The sequence below is a fragment of the Athene cunicularia genome (genome assembly GCF_003259725.1).
Source record: "Athene cunicularia isolate RWA chromosome 12 unlocalized genomic scaffold, athCun1 chr12_part1, whole genome shotgun sequence".
In the NCBI taxonomy this organism is placed as follows: Eukaryota; Metazoa; Chordata; class Aves; order Strigiformes; family Strigidae; genus Athene; species Athene cunicularia.
Genome location: NW_020799116.1, coordinates 10,750,171 through 10,774,964, shown reverse-complemented (window position 1 = coordinate 10,774,964; position 24,794 = coordinate 10,750,171). Strand labels below are relative to the sequence as shown.

The 24,794-nt window shown below is 38.4% G+C and overlaps 1 protein-coding gene across 5 annotated transcripts in view; it reads right to left on the bottom strand.

Moving 5' to 3' along the window:
• CNTN6 (contactin 6) overlaps positions 1-24,794 on the bottom strand; it is a 151,288-nt gene that overhangs the window by 45,474 nt on the left and 81,020 nt on the right. For 3 of the 5 annotated variants that reach the window (XM_026857656.1, XM_026857657.1, XM_026857659.1), the window contains exons 5-9: positions 22,728-22,823; positions 13,389-13,592; positions 11,758-11,860; positions 3,506-3,690; positions 856-992 (exon numbers count right to left, since the gene is read on the bottom strand). In XM_026857656.1, coding sequence (XP_026713457.1) covers positions 856-992; positions 3,506-3,690; positions 11,758-11,860; positions 13,389-13,592; positions 22,728-22,823 — 725 coding nt within the window. Of the gene's footprint in view, positions 1-855; positions 993-3,505; positions 3,691-11,757; positions 11,909-13,388; positions 13,593-22,727; positions 22,824-24,794 lie in introns of those variants that run through there. The other 2 variants (XM_026857660.1, XM_026857661.1) reach the window with 2 other exon arrangements.

Below are 24,794 nucleotides of genomic sequence, written 5' to 3'. Positions count from 1 at the left end.
GGAGTGTAATTACACTGCCTGGAAAGAAACAAAGCTGGGTTCTCAAAGACCTGTCTGCATAAGTATCTGATCACGTTTCTTAAGTGTTTGAGCTCCAATTGATTTCCCCTCTCCTCCTACACTCCTACCACTTCAGTACTTTCCTTTCCACTTGGTCCTCGTTTTTCCGTTAAGTGAGATTTTTTACTTATTCACCTTCTCCTTATAGCTTGATGTGGTTTTCTTTAGTCTATTATTCCCCATGTAGTGCCTGAAAAGTATTAACCTCAATAGTAACCGATTTTCATAGGTGACTGATTAATTCAGTTAAAGGATTAACATAGCCTAAGAACAGCCATACTGCAAGAGACCAAAGGTCCATTCAGCCTACAGGTTAAAAACAGGAACAGAAGAAAAGTGCACGTTCACAGGCTGACCATTTTGCAACGCCAGCTCTGAAACACTCTTCCATAGTCAGTTGGCATCCTACCAGTTTCTCCAAATTACAGATTACATCTACAAATGCATTTAGTGTTTCTGGATAAACCCTTTCACTAACTATACTTGATATTTTTAAACCTATCCATACCTATCGCCATATCTTGTAGCAATCAGATGCTCTGTAAGATAAATCATACGAAGAAGTTGGTGTATCTCTATATATAAACTTGCAATACCATACATTTTCAATTAAGATGAACTCCCAGAACTGAGGCTTTGTGTTACAAAGAGTTTGTACCACTATATTTATTTTTATATGTTAACCTTTAATTAAGTTTCTGAAAAAAGATAATGCACTGTAAAATGAATGTCATGATTTACATGAAAGAACCAAAAAGATGAGCAAGAAAGCAAACAAGGTGAGAGGAACCTTACCTCCGATGTGAGTGGCTGGCCATTTTTTAACCAACTGTAGGAAGGGCTTGGTTTTCCTTTTGCCTTACATTCCCAAAATAAACTGTCATAGAGAGACAGAAAGGCATTTTGGATTTTTTTATCCCATTCAGGGAGTGCTGAAAAGAATATGCAAACCATTTTAAGTAGGGGAAAGGTGATTTCGCTGGAGGTATGCTGCCATTAATTAATGAACTGAGCAAGGCTAATTAGTATTTGTCCAACACATTCTTATTATATTGCAAGTGAATTCTGCACAATTCCCTGGCATTAAACTTCAGGACTAGCTGGGAAAATGTTAGAAATCAAGTGGCCTAGTGGGCAGGAAGTTCAGTTTAGATACTGTTCATTTTTACAGCCAAAATTTTCAGAAACAGTGATTTGAGATGACTGAAATGCTGGACATGCTCTCTGAAAGCAGAGATCCCAACTTTCTGAAAAGCAGTCCTCCTCTCAAAGTACTTAGATCTGTGTACCAAAAATAGAAATATCAAAATCATCAGTCAAGAGCTAATAAAAATCACGGGTTGTAAATATTACCTCTCTGTTTTACTCAAACATCTGAGAGCATGGGTTCTTTACAATTTACAACACAAATACTACACAAAGGAATTAGGGCTACTCAGATCAGAACACCACCTCTAAATACTAGTGGCACATTGACATAAACTCATTGCTGTGCAAAAGACGAATTTTCAGGAATCGCCTACGAGCTCTGTAAACATCCAGCTAAGCACTCAAGGACTAAGCTGAGCAGGAATTAGCTTAAAGCAGGCTGACATTTAGAATAGTTGAGAAGTTATAGGTGAAAATGAGACCTAGGGAGAACAACTAACATCCACCTAACTTTGAGATAGACCAAAAAAGTGAGATATGAGGTTCCATCCCTCTGCCTACAGCATAAGTGGCTGGTGCCTTATGGGAAAAGTTTTTGGCTGGGTTATTAAATCATAATGCTGTAGTCTCCATATGTATATAAATATGTATATGCACACATATATGTAGCTCTTACATAGAGCAATTTAATTTTAGGAAAGAATCATTACCTTTGAGATTATAACAGGCCTCCCTCTACAGCACAACCCTGCTATAACTGATGACTCTGCCCCAGCAAAGTACCACGAGTTTGTCCAACACTGGATTAATGTGATACCAACGAGTCGCTTCCCAGGATGGAAAAGTATCTGGGATACAACTGACTACACTTAAAAATGTTTAATTTCATGTCTTTTTTTATTGCTCTCAGAGCCTAATGTATGGGATCTAGGTATTATACAAAGCAGCTGAGAGTGTCCAGGAAATAAACCCTATTGCCTAGAGGCAAGCTGCCTACAGAGTACAAAACACCACAGCACAGAAATTAAGCAAGAGGAAGTCAATTACATAGATAATATACCAGCCTACTCCTAATATGATAAAAAAATCTTGTGCGAAAGCTTAATGAGTGCTGTTTATATATTTCACTATAAACAGCTATTAATTAATTTACAAAGGACATTTAATAAGCACATTGTTTTAGATTGTATTAACTGATCGTAATTTTGTAATTGCCTATGCTGTTATCAATCGTGTCCAGGTAATCTACTGAACTTAATTTTAATGGAACGGCTTGATTGATGTTCTGCAAGAATTAGTGAGCAATGAGAACAAAAATAACCCCCTAAAAGCAAAGAAATAATTAAATATTCAAAACAGCAGCAAACTGCTCTATTCCTGGCATATATCTTGATATTGGCCATGGTTGCAGGAGTCTGGTAGCTTATCAGCAAAGCCTGCGTCTCTTCTAATGAAGAGATTTACTTAAAAAGAAAAAAATACTTGCCAAGGTCTTCTCAACAGATGTTAATTGTAGGCTCAGTCTAACTTTCTGTAATTTTTTTCTGATTTTTTTTTTCCTTCTCTTTTGAAAAAGTTATGAGGTAAAGAACAAGTCTCACTTATTCATGTCAAAATATGTTTCTTTCCCTGGGTGTTAACAATGGGACTAAAGAACATACATAATTCACCTTGGCTATGAGGGATCATCAAGTGTCACTTGGATCACAGGAAATAAATTCATGCAGGCAGGGAAAAGGAAAGGGAGAAGAGTTTCACAGAAATATTATTCTCTACTTTTAGACAAGGAAGGAGAGGGAGGCAGTGGAATGAGTTTACCCTGCTTTGCCATCATCTGTTTATGGGGCAATACAGTTCAGCTAGAATAAGACATGAAATAATCTTACATTCACACGAACCCTGATCTGCATCTGGGGCATCACAGCTTTATGTTGCTGTGAGCTATTGAGAGTAAAACTTCTGACTGCCCTTAATGTTTCATGTAAATGTACTAGGAATTTCTTCCCACCTCATATTAACCTTTACAACTTTATCAGAGCACAGCCCACATTTTCAATTTGAGTTTTAATGCAAAATACCTTTATTTGCTGAGGATGTAATTCATTGAAGGTCACTGCAGACCTCCAATCATTTTTTAATCAGCATAACCTAAACTATATTCCGTGTGTCCAGTAAGGGGCTAATAGACTTCATCTGCAAAATCCATCTGAACACCATCCTGCTCTGCAAAAAAAAAAAAAAAAAAAAAAAAAAAAAAAAAAAAAAAAAAAAAAAAAAAATTAATCAATCTGCTTACCATAGACAAATAATTGACCTCTTGCAATGTTTCTTCCTCGAATGTTTCCTGCAATGCACTCATAAGAGCCTTCATCTTCTTGCTGAACATCTGGAATTTCAAGAATTCCGTTGGTGGTGTTGTGTTTGATTTTCTTTGTCAGTGAATTTCCATCAGACCTCTTCCAGGTAATACTAGGGACAGGACTAAATTATATTTTATTAGAGAAAAAGAGAGAGCATTTGTTATAGCAGAGAAAAGATAATGTGAAATCCTTCCATAAGAGTAGTAATCCTTTACAAAAGAAAATTTCTGTTGCTGAGCGTGACATACCGAGATTCGTAAGACAGATTTTATAACCTGTCCAATTTATTTAGGGAAGCAAGTCCAACAGTGCCATGAAGTCCTCAGTCAATTCTGATTGCTTCTTAGGACAATTTGGATTTTCTCTGCAGTAAGTCTTACTTAAGGCTCAAACCTGCTTTTAAACATCATGACACTGAAGGAATGACTCTGGAAGTGCAAATAAACACTATAGAAAACACTGAATTATTGACTGGTTTTCAGAGCAAACATATTCCCTGTAGCATTAGAGGTATTTTCATACCTCAAACCAGGAAATATTGGACAAGAATTCAAAGGACCTAAAAACACCAATAAATCTAGGTATAAGAAATGGGAGCCAGGGTAGAGGAGGGCAGAGAGACAGTAGAGTGAGGAAGCAGAAAGCACAAGACATTGAGGCTGAAAGGAGATAGAGACAAAAGAGTATATTTCTTGTTTCAATGTTTTCATAGCTTTCTATCATTTTCATTTATATTTGGATCAATGTATACAATGCAGTAGAAAAATCGTCAAGTGTGAAGGCAGCTATAAATACCTCTTGGATTTCTGGTAATATCACAAACCATACAAGCCTCACTTTCATGATCTATTATGTCACCAAAACACTTTGAAATATTAATAGCCTTAGATTTCACAGTTGCTTTCTGTTTCTGCAAACTAAAGTGAGCTACTTTTTCTAAGCAGACGAGCAGTTACATTTTGAACACCTTTTTACAGAGGCTTTGGCTAAACGCTGACTTCTTTACCATTGGAAGTAACATCAACAGCAAACAGCGCTAAACTTGAAAACATAACTTTCTTGGAAATTAGAAGTGCGCATTGCCCTTGTCTGCCAGTCCCCAAGGTCTCTGGCCTGCAGTGCTGACTTACAAAGGTTTTATTCCTTTGTAGCAGAGGCTGTAACTGCTCACTCCTTAAATTATTTACGTCTCTGGTTCAAATCCTCCTTTATTTACCAAAGAAATCAAGCTGTGACAGATACAGAATAGATAAATTACTTCAAACAGGTAACTTTAGGCCTAATTTCTGCATTTTGAGTCTGTACAGCTATGATACTTGCAAGTTCACCCAGAGCCAGAAGAACCAGGATCCAGGGTAAGTGTGAGTGCTCAGCAAATTGCACAGACTGCACAGCTTGGCAGGTGTTAACAGGGTAACTACGAACATAAAATCAACGGAAGTAGGACAATTTACTGCTAGACCACTCTAACATTCAATGAATAACAATCCCATAAATTTGCTTAGTTATGCGTTTAAGCTTGAAAGACAGGACGGGTGCACTGGAAGTGTGTAAAAGTTTTCCTTGTGTAGGTAGGACCGCAGCTGGGCAAGACAGCCTCCAAGATGCCCTTTCCCCTGATCTGTAAAACAGAAAATCATAGTCCTGAGACCACAAGTTTAACTGAGGGATCTCCAAGAGCTATTTGAGCAGTGCAATAATTTCTCTAGCTACCTTACATTTTCCACCATAACTGAACTGCCTGTGAAAATGGTTTGGAATTATAACCAGTCTGTTCCACGTTTTGGGGTTAGAGCTGCACTGGTATGTGTATATATGTGGATAACTCATATACACATACACACACAAGTTCTGACTCTTGCATGACCCCTCCAATACAGCTGAACAACTTGCTGCGAGAGAGACTGAGACATGCTAGGCATCATTAACCGGTGAAAAAGCTGGAAGGAAAGAACACTCAGATTTTACTCTTCTGTTTCCCCTTTGGGCTCAAGGCCTGTAGAGTGGTTTAAACTCCAAATCTTTCTGGACAACAGTAGTTGTCATCACCACCTTTATTAACTGTCCTTCATTATAAGACCAAAACCTATTTCAGATGCAAACTTGTTTAATATTATTCCCTACTAGGAACTTTAAAGCACTTGACTGGTTTTCTCTATTAAAAGGCGCTGTCTCCTCCACAAAACTTGCACGACATTATTCAAGCAGAATTTCTGTAAATCAAGTTACTTTTAGTTATTAAAAAAAAAAAAACAAAAACAAAACAACCAAAAAACCAAAAACGCAACTCTAGTGCAGAATAGGTCTGTCCCACAATTGCCCTGCTCTAGTCAGGGAAATAGCCAAAGGTGTTTTGCAGTCTTGCAGTAGATTGATACAGACTGTTGACGACATGAAGGAAAGCGTGGCTGGCTTTTAAAATGCTATTGCATATTAAACAGCGGGTGAATAGCTACTGTATAACAGAAGCATGCAGTGCATTGAATGCCAGAAGCATTTAACTACTTACTTCAAAGGCATCTCTTCTGGATTTTTTTTTTTTTAACAAAGATATTAAAGGAAACTAACAGCCATATGGGAGAAGAGAAACAACAATTAGATGCATTCATTCATGCTCTGCTACCTATTTTCTCTTAGCACTGACTATTCATGAGTAAGGAAAGCCTGCACTGACACCAAGGGCAGAGGCAGGACTCTGTGGAATAAAGGTCCCTTCTGTCAACTTGTCAAGTCAAGTTTACCAAGGTTTGAGCTGAAGACGCTGTCTTGTTTTCCTTATCCACACCACATACTTATAATGACATCCTTGGGGATGTTTCAAGGCAAACTCACCTCATTTTTTGCCAACACAAGGGCATTTGAAATGCACTCCCTCTGATGTTAACTGTAGCAGGATGACATAAAACCAGCAGAGTTTGGTGCATCAACTTTGCTGTGTTTAAATGCAAAATTGCAATAAATAGTTAACAGCACTTTGTTCTCCTGCCAGGGAATCTTGCACCAAGTGGCCTAGTTTTATCAGCAGAGGGGATTCATCTGTCAGGACAACAGGTCATCAGCCCAAGCTATAGGTTACACGAGCAGACTGCAGGAGGATCCGCAGCTCAGCCATGGGCCATCATGCATAGGAAGGACCTTGGATACCACGGCAGCTTGAGAAGATCTGCATGTCTTCCTTAACTTTGTTGACACTTATCAAAGGCTTTCCAGCATCTTCAGTCACTGTATTTGCACAAGGGAGGGGTTTTTGGCTTGTTTTCACCTTCTGGTGTTAGTTTACATTTTTATAACCAAGTCTCTTAACAGCAACCATTACTACAGGCCATATAAAACATTTTCAGTTTGAAAAAACAGCTGTATTTAGACTTAAAATTGACTTTAATGAAATGGGGTTTTGTAACAAATTATCTGTTTTACAAGTTAATGCTTTAAGAAGTGAAACTGTCCTACAAATAAATGTATGCAAAACCTAGTTTATTAAACAGCCTTGTGAATTTTTGTAGGATTACATTGCATGATTGTATTCTACTGAAGGCCAGTATCTAACATGGTTCCCCAGGCTAGTACCTTCCCATGCAGATCTGAGGTGGTCCTGCAACCGGTGGGTCATCTTTTTCATTTAGTTACGGCCAATAACTAGATTAAAATAGGTAACTGCTTGGAGCTAAAAAGTTTTGGAATCTATAAAGAAACAATGAGTATGCTTTTCAAATTTATTACACTTCATAGACAAAGTCTTGCTTTCACCTGAGTAAATAAGAAGACAGTGCATAAATATGAGAGTGTCTTTGTACATAAATCTGCAGCTTATTTGAAACCTTCAGAGCATCTAGGAGTACTAATTTAATTTATATTCTACCATGCAGGCAGCAGAATCACAAAACCATAAGTTACTAACTGAGAAAGAAAAGGCAATGGAAAATATTTTTTTGTTGGTGACAAGTCTTGTCACACTGAACATGAAATTAATTTGTCAGCAGCATTACAGCCCACACCAAGATGAAGATTCCACCTTTCTGCAGCAAAGTCTCAGCAGCCAGATGATGCATTGCAACTGTGCCTCATCTTCTGTCCTGTGCATCTGAGGGGCTTCACAATAAAATTACATCCACAGCTTTGGTAATGAAGACCATGCCTAGTTAAACACATGAGACAAAGCTGAGGTTGAAAGCTGCTATCACATCTGCATCAACTGCTGACACACGGAAGAATTAGAATCCAAGGGACATGATAATTAAAAGCATTCAGGCTTCTAATCATCCTGATGTATTACTTGGGAAACAGCAAAGAAGAAAAGTTTTCCGACACCTTGTATTGTGTCTGATTCTTCTGGGGTCATAATCCCCTCACTTTACCTAATGTAAGGAAGGGTCTTCCAGAGCTCCTTGCTAATCCCTTAAAGTACAAATCTTAAGGGATTCACTCTATCAGGAACGTGAGTTGAAAATGGCAAACTTAACTTGTGGTGTCAGAAGTCATTCATGTATATATGATTTTAGAATCCTGTAATTGATCCTTTTATAGACACCTGCATAAACTCCTTGAGACTATACCAGAATAGCCATCTAATGAAGCAGTGAAGCCTGATATTTTTATGTAAGTTTAGTAAAGATGGCTATTTGGAACCCCCTTGTATCTGTGTGATTATCTATTAAACTAACAGATTCTAGAAAAACCCTTCCCTGAATACATTTACAGGAATACATGGGGTCTTCCCATAAAAAAAATAATAGTCTGGGTTGAAAGAAATACTGGTTTATATTATTTACATATGCTCTTGACAACCTCAGTGGGCAATGGCTCATCTGCAGGCATTCTGAACAGGTTATTTCCCAATCTTCAAGAAGAGATTGAAGAAAAATGTAACACACAGTTTAATAAATGTGCACACCAGACACGGAAACTACTTTGCTTATTTTCATTCCAGAAACTATTCTCATTTGTGCAACAGAAAAAAAGTTATTTTGGAGGAAATCTAGAGAAAGAAGCACAGTGACTCAATGGAATATAACTCTTTCCACAGTATGTAATCCCCTCAAATACACAGTGAACAATAATTTAGATGTATGGCATGATTAATATAGCTTGATCTAAAACACGACTTTTAATACTGGCATAGTATTAAACACTGTCAACATAATGAATATTGGTGCAGAACACAAAGCCTCATCTCTTATTTTAAATTGCCACAGGCTGCAGCATTTGAAATAGTCAAGCTGCTATTTCATATTTCAGTTTTCCCTCTTTGAAAGAAGTATCAGGTGCATTTTTTTGCCTGTTTAGATTCCCCATGCCAATCATCAGATAGTTGCACACTACTTACAGTCCTCTTTGCCCAGCTGTATTTCCATCACAATGAGGACTAATTTACTTTTCAAAATCTTCTCTACTGCTCAGGCTATCTGCTCTACAAAATAGGATTCAGAGACAAGAGCTGGCCCAAGCCCTTTTGTCCATTCGGGATCCATCCCTCCAAACCCTCTTCCCAGGAATAAATACTGACTCTTTGGCCCTGTATTTTTTCTTCCTCAAAACAAGTAAGAGTTTATGACTGGGCTAGAAGACCATTTTTGAGAGTCAGTCATGATATTTTCATGTAAAATGCAAAAAGAGAACTTCGCAACAGAGCAACGTGGACTATACCTACCTCCGCGTGTCCCATAGCCTGGCTGATGTAGTGTTTCTTAGGTGGCTTTGAGTTCCCCCAGGTAAAAAGGCATCTTAAAACTCAGCTATAAATCTGGCCTCTTGTACTTGCTCAAAAAGCACTTCCACATTTAAAACGCAAGGTCCAATAGGTATGATTTGCTGTTCCATATAGAAAAGAGATGCTATTTCTCTAAATACCATGAAAGTACTTTCATTTAAGACTTTTGGAGACCAAAACCACAGCAGGTTGCCTATAATCTGCCTTAGATGTGAAAGATTTCTGTTATTCATAGCACAGAGGTAGTAGCAGCTGACAGCATTGTCTGAACCAGTGGACTAACAGTATGAATACAGAAAATTATGGATAATGGGAAAGCAGTTCTGAAATCCAAGAGAGATAATAACCGTTAGTGCTTGTGGCAGATCAGAGGTATAGCTCAACAAATGCTGAGCTGAATTGATTTTAACATAAACAGACAATAGTAGGGGCTAGAGTTTTAGAGGAATTTAGGCATCTAAAGGTGCAGATGGCCACACTGCTGCATTTATGTGTGCCTAACTACAATTGTAAACAGCTGGAGGCAGGAAACTTCAAGCTTTTAACAATACCACTAATCACCTACATACCTTTAGAAATCTGCCCTTATCTAATAAGTTAAGAGTATTTCACCTGCAATCTGTTTCTCTTGCTTTATTCATAAATAAATGCCAGGTCTGAAATAAAGCTTTTTTCACTGACACGTTAGTGAAAAAGTGGTTCAAGGCTCTGTTTAGAGAAAAAAAAAAAAAGCAGACTGAAAACAGTACAGTTCTGTACGAGACACCTAATCTATAAAAAAATCGAGAGGATAAATTCTCTAGCAATGCCACTAAAGAGCCTTTACTCACAGAGAGCACCTCTCAAACACACGCACTGGACAAGGTGCACATCAGCTGTATGACATAAAAAATTTTTTGAAGACTGGATGGATCACTGGTATTTATGCAGCATGACTCCAGGGAAGTATGGCAGCACTGGATGCAGCTGCAGTTCTATATATGAAGAAAATGCATATTAAAGCTGCATTAACCCTCTCAGCCGTTCCATTTCCTAAGCACAGCATAGAAGGTACTGTGCTCTCTGAGGGATTTTATTATCTGTATGTCCTTTCAGTCCACCTTCTTGTCTCTCTCCTTAAGATGTTCTTAAAATGGCAAAACCTGTGGGCCACATTAACATGACCCATATTTACCCCTTCAGTAAGGAGGCAGTTTTGTACGTATTATTTACTCTGGTTTTGAAATGTTTTTCTGCAGTCAGTGTATCATTGTTAAATGCTTTCCATGCAACAGATGGAAATATGAAATGACAATTTGAAATGTAAAGCCTGCACTGACTCACACACAATTAAGGAGGTATTTAAAGAGAAGTAGCTTGACAGTATTTGGAAAGGAAAAATCAGCTTTAGCAGGAGTGTTCCAGTCTGGTACTTGTTTTTGGCCAAAAATAAAAAAAAATACATATGCCTTTGAATATGGCTCTGTAGAAATATTCTTCATCCTTAAATAAAAATTAGCTCCAAGATTAGTTTATATAAAATCTCATCTGAAAGGGAAGGCCATTTCCCATCTTATTAAGTTTTTATTTGCTTTATTTTTCTGCTTCCCAGCACAGGTTCCAGAGGAACATTTGATTAATTTGTGCTGTCTGCAAGTCAGGTTTTTAACCTCTGGGAAAGCTCTAAACACTTTAAAAGCTTACAGCATTAAACCCGATTGTCAAAGTAAACTTAAACTAAATAGAGGTCAACAATCTAAGGTTATTTTAGCTTTTCCAGGGAAAACAGATGCTCATTGGAAAGACTAGTTTTCATAGGCTGGCTACACTTACTCAGTTAACTATCTGCTCTTTGAACACAGAGCACCCCTTGCTGTTTGAATGCACTACTACTTCTGTAAATGAACACAACAGTGTAAGCAACCTAGGAAAAAATATAGGCTAGCACAAGCCTAATAAATTTGTAGATTTTAGCAGGAAGGGCTACTCAGCTCCTCAGCATTGCTTTGGAGAAGAGGGTACTGAGAGCTTTGTGAATCTGCTGGACCCATTCTAGACTGCCTTTGTGCTCTTAAAACACAACCCGTTTCCCCAAGTTTCATTCTTAACAATGATGCCACGCAGAAAAACATTCCTGTTTTGATGCAGATCAGATATGAATGTGCAGTTATACTGAATGATGTAAGCTGAAGTCAGATCTCATCCCGGAGTTAAAACTACTCTCAAGGAATATAGTCTTTGTTCTGGTTTTCCCTCCTCTCCTCACCCTTCCTCCCCTGCTTCAGGCTACAACCAAGTGAGCTTTAGTTATGGTATAGTTTTCTCATTTCCTTGGGAACACATTACACAGAAACAATCAAGGAAAGAGGAGGTTGAAAAAGTTCTACAAATTCACATTCTGATCAGAAAAAAAAATAAAATTGCATGTGCAAATTAGACTAATTTTTTCTCACTGTTGAACAGTGTTAGAACCCACATTTTAATAAAAGATGAAAATCTTACTTTCCAAGGGCAAAGCATTCCAGTTTAACAGAGGAGCCCTTCGCTGCATATATTGTTTCTGGAAATCGTACTTCAATCTTTGGTTCGTACTCCCCCATCACACCTGTTGAACATCAAAACAGCTAGCACTCCAGTAGAGCCTCAGACCTGTCTAGTACAACAGAATTTCAGTGTAAAAGAAAGGATGACATTAATAGTGTTAGAGCTTTACGTTCCACCCATGGCAATCAATACGTGATGTCGACGGAACAGGCTTAGCCTGCTGGATAAAATTCAACCCAATGCTGAAAGCTTATGTGAAATCTGTAAATTCTACGCATTTGAGAACTGAAGAGCATGACTTTATACAAGTTCTACATGTACGTTACACTTGTGCATTAAGGTTTTAGAGATAATTTAGTGTTCATACCTCTTGTCAAGAGGTGTTAAACAAGCAATGCCTTTAATATTGGTCACTTCACCGAGTGGCCACTTCTCAGGACACTGAATATGTTTGGGGTACAAGAGAGAATTGTGGAATTCTCTGTGTCCAAAGTACTTGTAAAACACTTAAAACATCCAAACGTGAGCTCCAGGCTTGAGAAACACTGGTGTAAATAGATGTAACGATCACATCTGAAAATCTGGCTGAACATCTGATCAGCCACAGATAATGCGCTATCAGTTTAAGGCAGATCCTACACTGAAAATGAACTGATGCTTATTTTACATTTAATAAGTATCTGGCTAACATGACACATACAATTTTCACTGTTGCCTTAGAGACTTCTTGTTTAGGACCCAATCCAGAAGGCAAAGTGAATGGGAGAAGATAAAGGGACTGATAGAACAAGTCTGAGAAGAAAATAGGGTGATGAAAAGGAAGAAAATAGCCAGAAAAGATCTTAAGCATTTGCACTCAGTTTGTACCAAATTATTAACTTTTGAACTGTGGAGTTAAAGCTTTGTTTTGGGTGATCTGATTGAATATGTCATAAAGCAGCACAGTCTCATAGTGGAAGTATTATTCTATCATGCACAGCTGAGTTTTATTTATCCTAGAAATATAAATCAAAACAGACTTTTGTTACTGATTGCCACCACTGCTTTGCAAACAGCACAAGTATATTGAAATGTAGGTAAGCAAACTTACAAAACAAACTTTGTGTAAAGATTTCCCATGTACATATATTTCTCACTGTGAACATTTAATTAGAAGTGTTGCCAGAAAGGTATTTGTATATGTGCGGGTGAGTTTCTCACCTCAATGACTCACTTTGAAACAGCTTTCTAGATTTGATATTTGAGCTATACCTGGATTATAAATTTAGAAAGCTTTGCCAGATTTAAGCCTCAACACAGGCATCCATAAGATGAAAAATATTAACGTACCACTTGACATACTCTTGCTATTTTTCAATGATATTGAACACTGCTTTCTTGGCATATGTTTATATTATCGTCCCTGTCCTGACTGTTCAAATCTCAGTTCAATCCAGCAGAAACTGTGGGATCATGTCCCACTGCACAACTTTTTACAGGGACCCTTTTACTCCCATGGGGATGTATAGTGGTATCAATTCCCAATAACTGGAGCGTACTGGTTTTCCTTGAGCTGCACATTTTCAAGCAAGCATGCCCAGATAACTTACCATCACTGCGGAGGGTGAGAGGAGTGGCTGGCCCCTGCACGCTTTGCTCTGCTTTGGAGTTCGTTACAACACAGGTGTAATTGCCCACATCCGATGGCTCCACTTTGGCAATGTACAGATTTCCAGTTTCTTGTGACACAAAGCGGCGACTATCCTCCTGAACATATAAGGTGTTATTGTTGAAGATCCAGGTGTAGGACAAGCCTAGAAAACACCAGACACATATCATGCACCTTTTCCAGTATAATCTGCTTCCCATTAGCACTTAAGTGCAATATTGCCAGTTGAAAGAACAAGTCAGGTAAAGGGCAAACCTCTGGGGATGAACAAATTAGCAAAGGTAAGGTAAGCCTTGCTTTAGGTTATAAACTAATTTCAAGCCACTTCAGAAGGTCATGAAAGTTTTTGTCCCCTGTTACTTCTCATTTTCCTGCTTAGCCTGTTTTTAAGTAGGAATGGCAGTGCTGCAATGCCATGAGAAAGTTGTTTTAGTAAATAATTTCTATTTATAATGCTTTCCCTCTGAATATGCAGACAGTGAACTGCTGGCCAGTGTTACAGCTCCTTTCTTCACTATGAACATGGAAAAATTAAACTGGTAACATAACTTTAGCATGAGATTCTCATCAAGGGGGGAGCTCAGCCACACACAAATATTTTGGAGATTATTTAATATTTGATCCTATTGAATATTTGACCCTTCTTATTTCCATGCTCACATCTGTTCCATGTTTCTTGTCCTATTCTGACTTCCTAACCCTTTCCTGCCATCTTTTTTCGTACGGGGTTTCATAGTGCATACCTTAATAATGTATGTCTATAGCCTAGGCAACTTAAAACTGATTTGATTAGGCCACCCTGGAAGGGCAGATCTCCCTGTGAACTTACCATCCAAGGACCCTGCTTTTCGGAAGGGTTTTTAAGCCCTGTTATGCTGCCATCAGCACCAGAGCGAGCAGGCTCGGGGTGTACAACAGGGCACGCTGCAGCACGGGGACACCTGAGGTGTCCTACCAGCCCCACGCTGCGGCTGCTCTTCTGTCGCTACCGGTGCCCAACAGCAGGAGCAGGACTGGAATTCTTTCTTTAATAAGGCACAGTAAATCACAAGTTTCAAAATCTACCAGTTTAGCTTTCCTTAATTAAATGTATAATTCATAAGCTAACAGTGTTCTGCCAACAGCTTCATTTTTACACATTTCCCGCATCAACATTCCCATTTGAGAAAGATTATTTATGTTTCTTTCCCCCCCTCAGTTACAACATGGGTACAGTATGATAATAAGTCTGCAAACTCCAGTAGTTTTGTGGAGTTTTATGTTATCATCTTCTAACGTTTTAGGACTCTCATTAGAAATGATGCATCTCCAGGGAGCAATCAATGACACTTTTTATACTTGGCTAAATCCTGCAATAGGCTCTGTTTTACTACAGCTTAATGCTACACTTTTTTTTTTTTTTTTTTTCTGATGTACAGTAAACCTAGAAGATGCAACAATTTCTAAAATATTGTCATACAGCATGTGTGTGTACATATACATGTGCATACACACAAGATAAAAGCACCATGTTTTCACATTTGCATGCCTGTGTACTTTTAGGTACCTGGTTAAAGCATGTATTTACGGAAGAAAATTTGGAGTTGGGTGGGTTTTCCCACAGGAAGGATCAGCCTATAGCTAGATGTAACCAAGACCCGATATGTTTTCCAGAGATATGCTATATACAGGCTAGGTTCCTGTCTCAGGCACGATGTTTGATGACTATAGTCTGGGTGGACAAACACACCAAAGTGACTGGTGTGGGCAGTACTTCAATCTGTGTTCAGTTAAACAGCATGTTGTAAACTTGAGATTTCTGTGAAAGAAATACCTTGGATGTGTTACCCCCTCAGATTTCACAAGAACACCTGAGGGCTGTTGCCCTGATGTCTCTTTCATGACAGCTGGAACTCGTTTTCCTCCTCACAGAGCTACATAAAGGGACATATGGGCTTACGTGCAACTAAACTACTCTGAGGGGTTGAAGCTGACAATTGGCTGCCCAGACTTCTACGACAGGACAGTGTATCTAATGAGAAATTGTTGGTAATTTAAAAAGTGAGACAATAGGAGAAACGTTCCCTTGTCAAAGTCCCGTTCTGGTGCTGGCAATTATTATAGGGCTCAAGAAAGCACCAACCCACATTAACAGGGCACTGCTGTACCCACTAAGATGCCAAATGGATGCCCGTGAAGGACCTTTAAACCATTTTATGGCATGCAATCCAAAAACAGATTCCTGCTGTAGGACCTGCTGATACTGCCAGCTTCTCTGTGTAGGACAGAGTATACGAATCCTAATAAAACTATTAAAATCAACTTTATCCTACACTGACATTCTTCATGAGGTCAGTCTGCAAATTAATTAATCAGTAAGAGAGCCAGTCCTTGTCTGTCCTGCTTTCAGTTCTCAGGGGGTTCCAGTTGACTCCACCTTCCGAAGTTTCCAGTACACTCTCCTTGTCTGTACTCCACCACTGCCTTAGGGCCTATTGATGAATTTTTCCATTAACTGGGAACAAGTGCAGTCCCCTCCTTTTCATATCTAAGTAATTTTTCCCCCAAGTATAAGAGATATAAACACTACCACTCTTCTATCCGCAGGTTCATCACCACCAGTCCACAGACCATACTTGCCTAGAGCCCAATTCAGCTCCACTAACCTGTAGAAACCCTAATTCTAATTGACTTCAATGGGAATTGGATGAAATCTCAAGAGAAAGGAAACAAACTTTGGAGGTCAAACTTTGTTTCTCTTCTAAGGCATAACATCAGCAGTCTACTCCAGTCTAGACTCTTACAAAGCATCTTTTCTAAGAAAAGTTCAGTGGTAACATCAACAGATGTAATAGGCTTGAAAAATCTAACATTATGTTATAAAAGCAGCTACTATTATTACTTGAACACTTCAATTTTGGATCACTTTGGATAAATCAGATGTGCAGCAGACCCACTGAATGGGCAAAAGGCCCAGGTTACCACTTCTAGCTTACATTCATTTGCGTAAGTAAATCAGCAGCTGGGAAGAGTCTGGTGAAGGTAAAGCTGAATGAGGTAGTAGGGGCAGAGAAGGGAAATTAGAAAGAGATAGCAACCTGCTAATGAAGTCTAGTTTAAATGGAGTTGAAAATTGCTGCTGCCAGATATTTTATGGAAAAAAAAACAAAGTTACAATTATTTTTTAGTTTATTTTTGGTTTCCATTTAACCACAGGATTTCTGAAACAAATAGCAGATGGGATCACATTTCAACATGCCCTTGACAGTGTCAGAATTATTGAATTTCAGAGACCACTGTGACAGGGCTTCAGCATAAAAGGTCTTACACAAATCTTAGCCATTATCAGCACCAAAGATTTTTGTGGGCTTTTTTTTCTGTTTCATTTTTTCCTTTGTGCATAGGCCTGTTTGGCTGGAACTTTCCCTCTAGAGTAACCCTTTTCATATGATGTTGAAGATGAATCAGCATGCCTGAAGCAAGGGAATAGAGGTTTCTCTGTACCAGACAAATTAGCCCAATTTTCCTATTGCTCTTCTCACTATAGTTAATGTGTAATGTTTTAGAAAAATAAATGTGTGAGGTAAAACTACACGGTGAGGCATAATGGAGAGAAGAAACCGGGGAAGGGAGCCCTTCCAGAGATGTTCACTGATCACAGGGTGCCATCATGTGTGGTGAGAAGCAAGGTAAAGAGTAATTTCTGTTGAGTCCTTACTCCATGGTGCTTTAGATATGGACCAAACAAGCAGATTTTTGTCCCAAGTTGTGGGGGTTTTCCCCATAAACTTTTGAAGGAAATTGCTTACAGTAAAAGTTAAGCTTGTTCCAAAGACAAACTACGAGTATCCCTAGGTTACAAAAAATTTCTCATCTTTATACCTAGAGAGAATCCCTCTGATATGTGACCCTACAAATAATAATATAAAATTCAGAGCACTACAAGTTTCAGGATTTAGTCCACAAAAACTAGTAATAAATGATTATTCACATAATTTCTACCCTCAATTTTTTAATTTAACACCTATGTGTCAAGGTGTTTCCTAAGACAAGCTTTGAAAACATTAATCACCTTCAAGTAATTATTTTTTTTAGTTCTGTCTAGCTATGGCATACTAAATATCACAGTGCCACTTCTTTTCACATGTACAGCTGATTGGTCTCAGCCCAAATTAACATATTTGAACACTGAAAAATTATATTTGCTTTCAGAAGACAGTGATCAGACTGTTACTGATGCCTTTGGAGAGTGCAGAACTGCCTTTAAAGGGGCTACAAGTCAGTGGATGGATAATTACAACAATAGAGATTTCATTATTCATATGTCAGAGCATGAGCTATTTTATTAATGCTGCAATCCTAGGGTGCTTTTGGGTTGTTTGGTTTTTGTTTTTTGTTGTTTTTTTTTTTTAAATCCAAGGCAGGTGAATGTGGTGTCAGTCTCCCTTGTCATCCCAGAGGCTCCACCTCACCTTCTAGCCAAGCACTGCTCAGTGTGCACATCCTGCACTTGGCCAGGCAGAGAGCATTGCCTGCTCCTGTCAGCTGTGAGCACTTTCTTGCAGAGCACAGCTGGGAAAGAAGAACAGCTGATAATCACTCCTGATATACTAGTCTAGGGAATATAACATTTCAGTGCTTTCCCCAGCTCAAGCAAATTCAGATCAATATGGTTTGTTCTGCAGGAGAACAGCTACAGGCTGGTCTCAAGGAAGAAACTCTCCCCCTCCTGCCAGAGCTGGCAGAAAAGGATTAAAGATTCATGGAAGCATGGAGAAAGGGACTGTAAACCCATGACGAAGGCACTCCACTCTAAAAAGGGATATACACTTCAAACCTTTATTTTAAAATCATGCATTTTATCAAGTAGACTGTTTAATATAAGATGCAGAAACAAGCGGAGATAGAAATCAAAGCCACTTTTACATTAGACAGCACTGCTCATCTCCCATCCTCTCCACACACCCCGTTCCCTACACCCTGCTTTCGTGCGCGCCTCCTTCCACACCCTTCCCATGGCTCAGGATCTAGCATATGCCCTCACTAAGCAGGTCCACAGAGCTCCTACTTCCTTAAGACTGTTTTGGTTTTTTAATGCAGCCTTAGTGCAGTGATGTCTTCATAAAAAAAAAAAAGCCTAACAGACTCAGCAACCCAGCTTCAAACCCTGGCAGCTCTCATGCACAAGTAAATGCAAATGCATGAGCCATCCTGCTGCTCCTAATGAGATTAGAAACTTCCTTAAAACTCTGCAGGGAGCCAGCTTGAAGGAAACAGGTCTTATACCAGACTTCACTTTTAAGAAAATAAATGAATAACAATCTACCCCACAATCTTGTGTCAAGCATTACCATTTAGGTAGCAGCTTCTTAATCATAGTCAGGTCAAGTTCATATACAAGCACAGAAATGAAGGCTTCTTTAAACTTCCTCCTCCCTACATGCTTTTCTCTACCCTTAGGTGCATATATAAAGCACTATTTTTGACAATAAAACAATGCTGTATGTTGATTAGAGAGAGAAAAAACAGCTGACCTAAAGAACTTAAGCTAGAGAAAAGACATGTCTAAGAAAAAAGAAATACAGTTTACCTTCCCACCCCTGCATGCCAGAGCCTCACTAACAAGCAGAGGAGCTCCACATGCTGAACTTTATAAGGTGTGTTAATGAGGCTCATAAATAACAACAGCTGAGCTGGAGAGTGGCTGGTGTATAAATAGACGAGGAGGGGCTAGAGGAGGAGGAAAGAGAAGAGGAGGTGGGTTAGTGGTGTGGGGCAGCTTTGCTTGGGCTTTTGGAAGCTAATTACAGGCTTGTTGTTGATTAGCTGTAGCAACTGCTTAATGTCTTAATCAGAGTATTAGCTCTGCATTTATTTAAAAAGTAGATTTTATTTTTTCTTTTCATTGTTGTGCTTGATCTTTGATAAAGTTGTGAGTGTTTGTTCATAGTGATATAGAGTAGGTTCTAGTTTAGTGTTAAACTTGTTGGTGTGGTGCAGCTCTATGAAGTTCTTATTCTTTGAGAGTTAAAGGTGTAAAGCTCATGTGAAAGCTGTTGAAGGAACTCTCCTGGATTTCTTCTGGTTTTTATCATGTAGCTGTTGGATATACTTATTATTCCCTATTAGAGTGAAATCACTTTTTTTTTTTTTACAAAACAAAAATAGGTTATCAGTGGAGTCACAGCTAAAAAAGCATGTGTACAAAAAAGTAGTAGCACAGCTGCTCTTGTCAATTATAGCAGAAAGCTAAGAATAGCTAAATTTAAGCTTTAAATGTGGTCATTTTTTGAATGTGATAAAGTACTTGCAGCATGTAATAAACAGATGAGTGGCCTAATGATGGAGAACTTGCTTTCCTGTTGACCCAGTAAAAAGCTTTACTTCAGGCAGTTGGTGGCATAGGGCTAGATAAGCTTGGCAGTATGTTGATTTCTGTAGAAAGAGGTAGAAATAGAAGTGAAACACTTTTATAAATACTATAAATGATAGAAATATTTCTTGAGCTCTCATTCTATCTACCTATTCCTACTTTTTGGTGTTATATGGGAAGAAACTAATTAATAAAAACCAGTTTCTTAGGTTCTTGCCCTTCTGTCTCTTCTATTGCTGGAAGAAGCAGATACAGACTTTCTAAGATAATAGGAAAGCAAGAGGCTAGGGCATCCTGTTCTGAAATAAGTATATTAACAATAGCTGCTTTGAACAACTGCTGTACAGAGGTTTTCTGTCTCCTGTTTGAAGGAAAACAAAGCCAGTAACCATCAGAACCATGTTCCTCTTCTCCCTGTGTAAGGTTTGGGTAGAGCCAGATCTGTTAAGTGACTCATTCTGGGGAAAGAAATGGCTGGTGTATAGGAAAGAATGCCTAAAGGCGTGCATCCTTCTGCTCTGGTTCCCTTGGATGTCTTGGCAATGACATGGATAACTTCTTCCCTAGACCATAGTTGGTGTTTTCCACCCAGGCAGTTAACTTCATTTTCCTTGTAAATGCTCATACCAGCAAAAAAAAGCCTGCATTGGTTATAAATTGTTGGATAGGCAATTCGATGAGCAGTTTAGTTTCCTAGTCTACAGGACACGTTATACAGCTTGTATTGTCATAATGTTATAGGGCAGGCAGCTCTTTTCCTGCTGGCATGGTATATCTTCCAAATTCTGTGATATCTAAATAATTCCTGTCACATTTAAATTGTTGTGCAGAATGTGCTCGTAATGGAAGCTGTATGCAAGGCTAGTAATCCTTTCTCCTGTAGGTCTTGAGTCAGAGGTAAGGATTTCAATTAAAAAGAGAACTAACTATACAATCCTTTTTATTAAAAACATCTTCCTAATCATGTTGTGATAGTATACAGCTTATCATAGTTCACACCATGTACTTCATCCCCATGGCATGTAATTTTGGATCATAAATGCAGTGTTTATGGATGACAAGAGAACTCAGTTTCTATTCTCTAGAGTCTGGTTGTTTCAGATAATGTATTTTTCAGGCCTATTGGTCAACAGCACACATCTCTAGCTGAAGAAACACTGTGGCAAAGGCTTTGTTCATGGATACCATTTTGTCAGTTCAATTAATCTGGGGCGAATTCACTTGTTAACTATTTATTTGTTCTGAATGTTTTCTTCTACTCATTCCTATTTGTCAAATTGTAATTTTACCCTACAGCAAGAAGAAAATATATAGCTTACTGACTTAAGGATGGATGTGTTGTCTTTCTGTCTGTCCTATTGATACATTTCAGGAACTCTTTCAAGCCTTTTCTGCCCTTAAGGACCAGGTTTCACTTCATCTCCTTGATTATATACTTTCATATGGCTGTAAACACTAAGTGAACTGACATTTCCTCTCTGTTCAAGACTTGCAGGCTTTAAATTGATTGATGGGTTTCTCTACATCTCTGATATACTGCATCCTCTTTATAGATCACTATTTACCTTCTCATGGGAATTTGTCTTATAACTCTGTTTCTTTAAGAACAATTGAAGAAGCATTGCTGAGAACAGGATGTTGGTGCTAGCACGCAGAAAACTGCAGCTCCTGTGGATGTGTAGTCACTGCTGCCAAAAACAGGACACGTGTCACCTAAGAACTGCTGATTCCTGCTGTCCAGTAGAAGACAATATGGTAACTATGCTATTCACTTTTCCTATTTATTAACGTATATTTGCCTTACCAATTGTATTCAGCTAGTTATGTTAGGAAGCTATAGTTCAGACTTCGAAAGAGCTGAAGCCGTTTTGACCTGGGTTCTAACGCCCCTGGAGGAGATTTGTGAATGTGTGGCTCAAAACGTACAAGAGTCACTATTGGGGGGGGAAAAAAAAATCTGAGAAGATCACTCAAGATCTTCTGGTAGGTACAAAGAGTGTTAAGAAAAAAGTACAACGGCAGTGTGTATGTATGTTCAAACCTTTGCAGTGCTCTGTAAATGCTGATGTTGGAGGTGGTAATACACATGTAAAAAGGGGGAAAAGGAAAAGCACCTCATGCTTAGGGATGTCTAGATGAAAAGTCTGAAAGATTATGCTAAACACATTACTGGTTCATTGAATGTAACTTGGGGTTTACTTCATCCAGAAAGGAAGATGTCAAAAACGGCCTCATGGTTAAGAAGCAGTAGTTGTCAATGGCCACTGCTGCAGGGCACCCTCAAGTCGATTCCTTAGACAATTCCTTTTCATTCTTTACCTGAAGCACTGAAAATTATCAAACAACCGGTTCTAATCAGACCTTTAATCCAGAAGTTTATCTCTTCAGAAGTCCCTTCCAATTTAAATTTTTCTATGACTTTTATCATTATCAGGAAGGAAAGTGTCAGGTATTCAGGAGCAGAAGACAAATCTAATGTGTAAAATGGAGGATTCCTATTATAACATTAAAGGAGTAAGCACTAGAAGGCAAACCAGTCATTCCATTCAGACCTGAAGTGATTTTGATATAGAAAGAGTTGCTAATGGTTGCTCTCCTGCCATTCCATATGGGCGAAGGAACTGAGATAATCAGTTGTGTCACAAGACAGCATGAAGGTCTAAAAGATTTTTTTTTGCTTGTCACACCCAAAGAGTGATGACATGTTCTAGTCCCTTGAGTAACCATAGAATAATAAAAAAGAGCCCCCTAAGAAGTGTGAATCCCAGTGCCTTTTAAAGAAATGAAATCCAAATTTGCTGTAAACACATCCACTTCATGCACAAATAAATTCCAGTGCTAATCAGGCAGGGATCTGTGCAGGCTACTTCTCCTGAGTTAGAGCAGTCGATGGTCAGGCTGCATACAATGTGAAGTTATTCATCATACCTCCGTAATGTGGTGGAGGACCGCAGAGCAGCACCACTCCTTGTCCTTCTCTGACTGACACTGTGCTTCTGGTTTTCGTTTCAAAATTTTCAAGATCTTGAGAGGAGAAAAAAAAAAAGCCCCAGTTATTGCTGGTCAGATTTAATCCTAACTGTTTCCCAAGCTATGCAATGCTTATGTAACACAAGAACATACTCTCATATTCAAAACCATAACACAATCTCGGTATGTGAATTGACATACTGTATGGAAAAACAGCTTGTCCAGCCTAGTATCTTTGGCAATCATGAGATACCTGTTCATAAAGCAGTTATACTTTAACCCTGTGAGTTTGTATTTACAGTTCTTAATTGCAAAGCTAGTGTATTATTCCAATACTTTTTCTAGCCTAATTTTTGGGGAATTTATTAGATTCTTAATCTATATGAGTAAGAAAAAAATTGTGTTGTCTTTTTATAGAAGTAAAAAACAGGTGTGCTTTGCTATATATACAAGTGATAATTAAACATCATCAGGACTCCCACAGAGTGTGTGTTTAAATGATGATAAAAGTATGTTGTATTCTTATTGAGTCTGTTCTGTCCTAAAGCTGGCTACAGTAAGTGGATATGATTAAATTGGCTTGAACAAACTTTAACACTGCCTTTAAAGGGGAGAAAGAGGATACTTCCAGAAGGAAATGTGTTGATTTAGGGAAATCTCCTGTATAAACATGTCCATGCTTATCTCCCATAGGTGATTTTTATGGCTATTAATTTTTATTTTCTTACTGAATCTAATACCACACTCAATCTCCTCTGCTTTCTCACATTTCACTGAGATGTAGAAGTACTATCGGTCTCATTCCCTTTAAACAATTCAATTACAAAACATGACACTATAGATGCACTTTAAAAAAATTATTTACCGTTTGATCAAGTTTGCTTTCTAATGAGATACTACTTTTGTCAGAGTACTTGAGGAAGTGATTGTGTGAAAGACATTCAAAATATGTTATAATATATAAATAATACCATCTTCCCCTTAACTCTTTGTACCATAGTGTTGTACACCGCTTGCCTTAAGCTTATTTTATTTACCTTGCTGCAGATTCTTGTTTCAGTTGTTTCATTTTTCATCATCTGAACTACCTGATCCAGAGTTCAATAGAGAGAAACAGTTCTTGGTCAAAGCAATAATGATTACTACCCGTACAGGCTCAGCTATTTATGTCAATATATCAATTTTCTCCCCCTTAGTTGAACTTTACACAGTTAATTCTTCTTTTCCTCCTCTTTACCTCCTGTATATTGGTCTCCTATGAAGACATTGTCTGCTCAGAGGTGACTGAATTGAATTAGGCAGCTGTAGCACCTCCTTGTGCTGTCATAGCTGCAATAGATGGTACCTGTCAATACACTGGGAAAGTGTTTTCAACTCTGTTCTTTTAATTGACTGCTGACTAGATCTCTGCCTTGCAGTCTGGGTAGTCTGGGGGACAAAAAAAGACAAGAAGGGAAAAAAAAGGAAAGAATAATTTGTTTAGTCTTATTCTATGCTGTAATACTAACTGGAAAAGAAAACAGTGGGTGGAGGTAATGACTAACTAGAACTTGGATTCATACTTAGAAGATACTTGCTGCTTCATTCTCTGAACGTCTGAATATATTTATTCACCTGTTTTGAAAATTTGGTTTGAGAAAAATCTGTCAGCTTTTTCTTTCCTGTAGGTTAAGTCTTTTCTGAGAAAGAGGCCAGTACAAAATACTTGCATGAAAAAGTGGCCCCTGGGACAATTATCAGGACATCAGATGGGGATTTGCTTGTCTTGGCTGACCTGAGGCTTTGGGTCTGAAGGGAGGGGCCAGCTTTGTGTGGAAAAAATCTGACCTTGAATTTTCCTATTTATTATGTGAAATAGAAAAAAAGATTGGAAAGGTGCAAAAGATTCAGATTCAGGCACTAGTAACAAAACAGGTCATATTTCCCTTTCCTATCATTTCCTTGGGCTGGTAATACAACATGGATTGTGTTGTTTCTACATAAAAATGGAGCTTAAAAAACCCCATAACACCTCCCACCCACCTG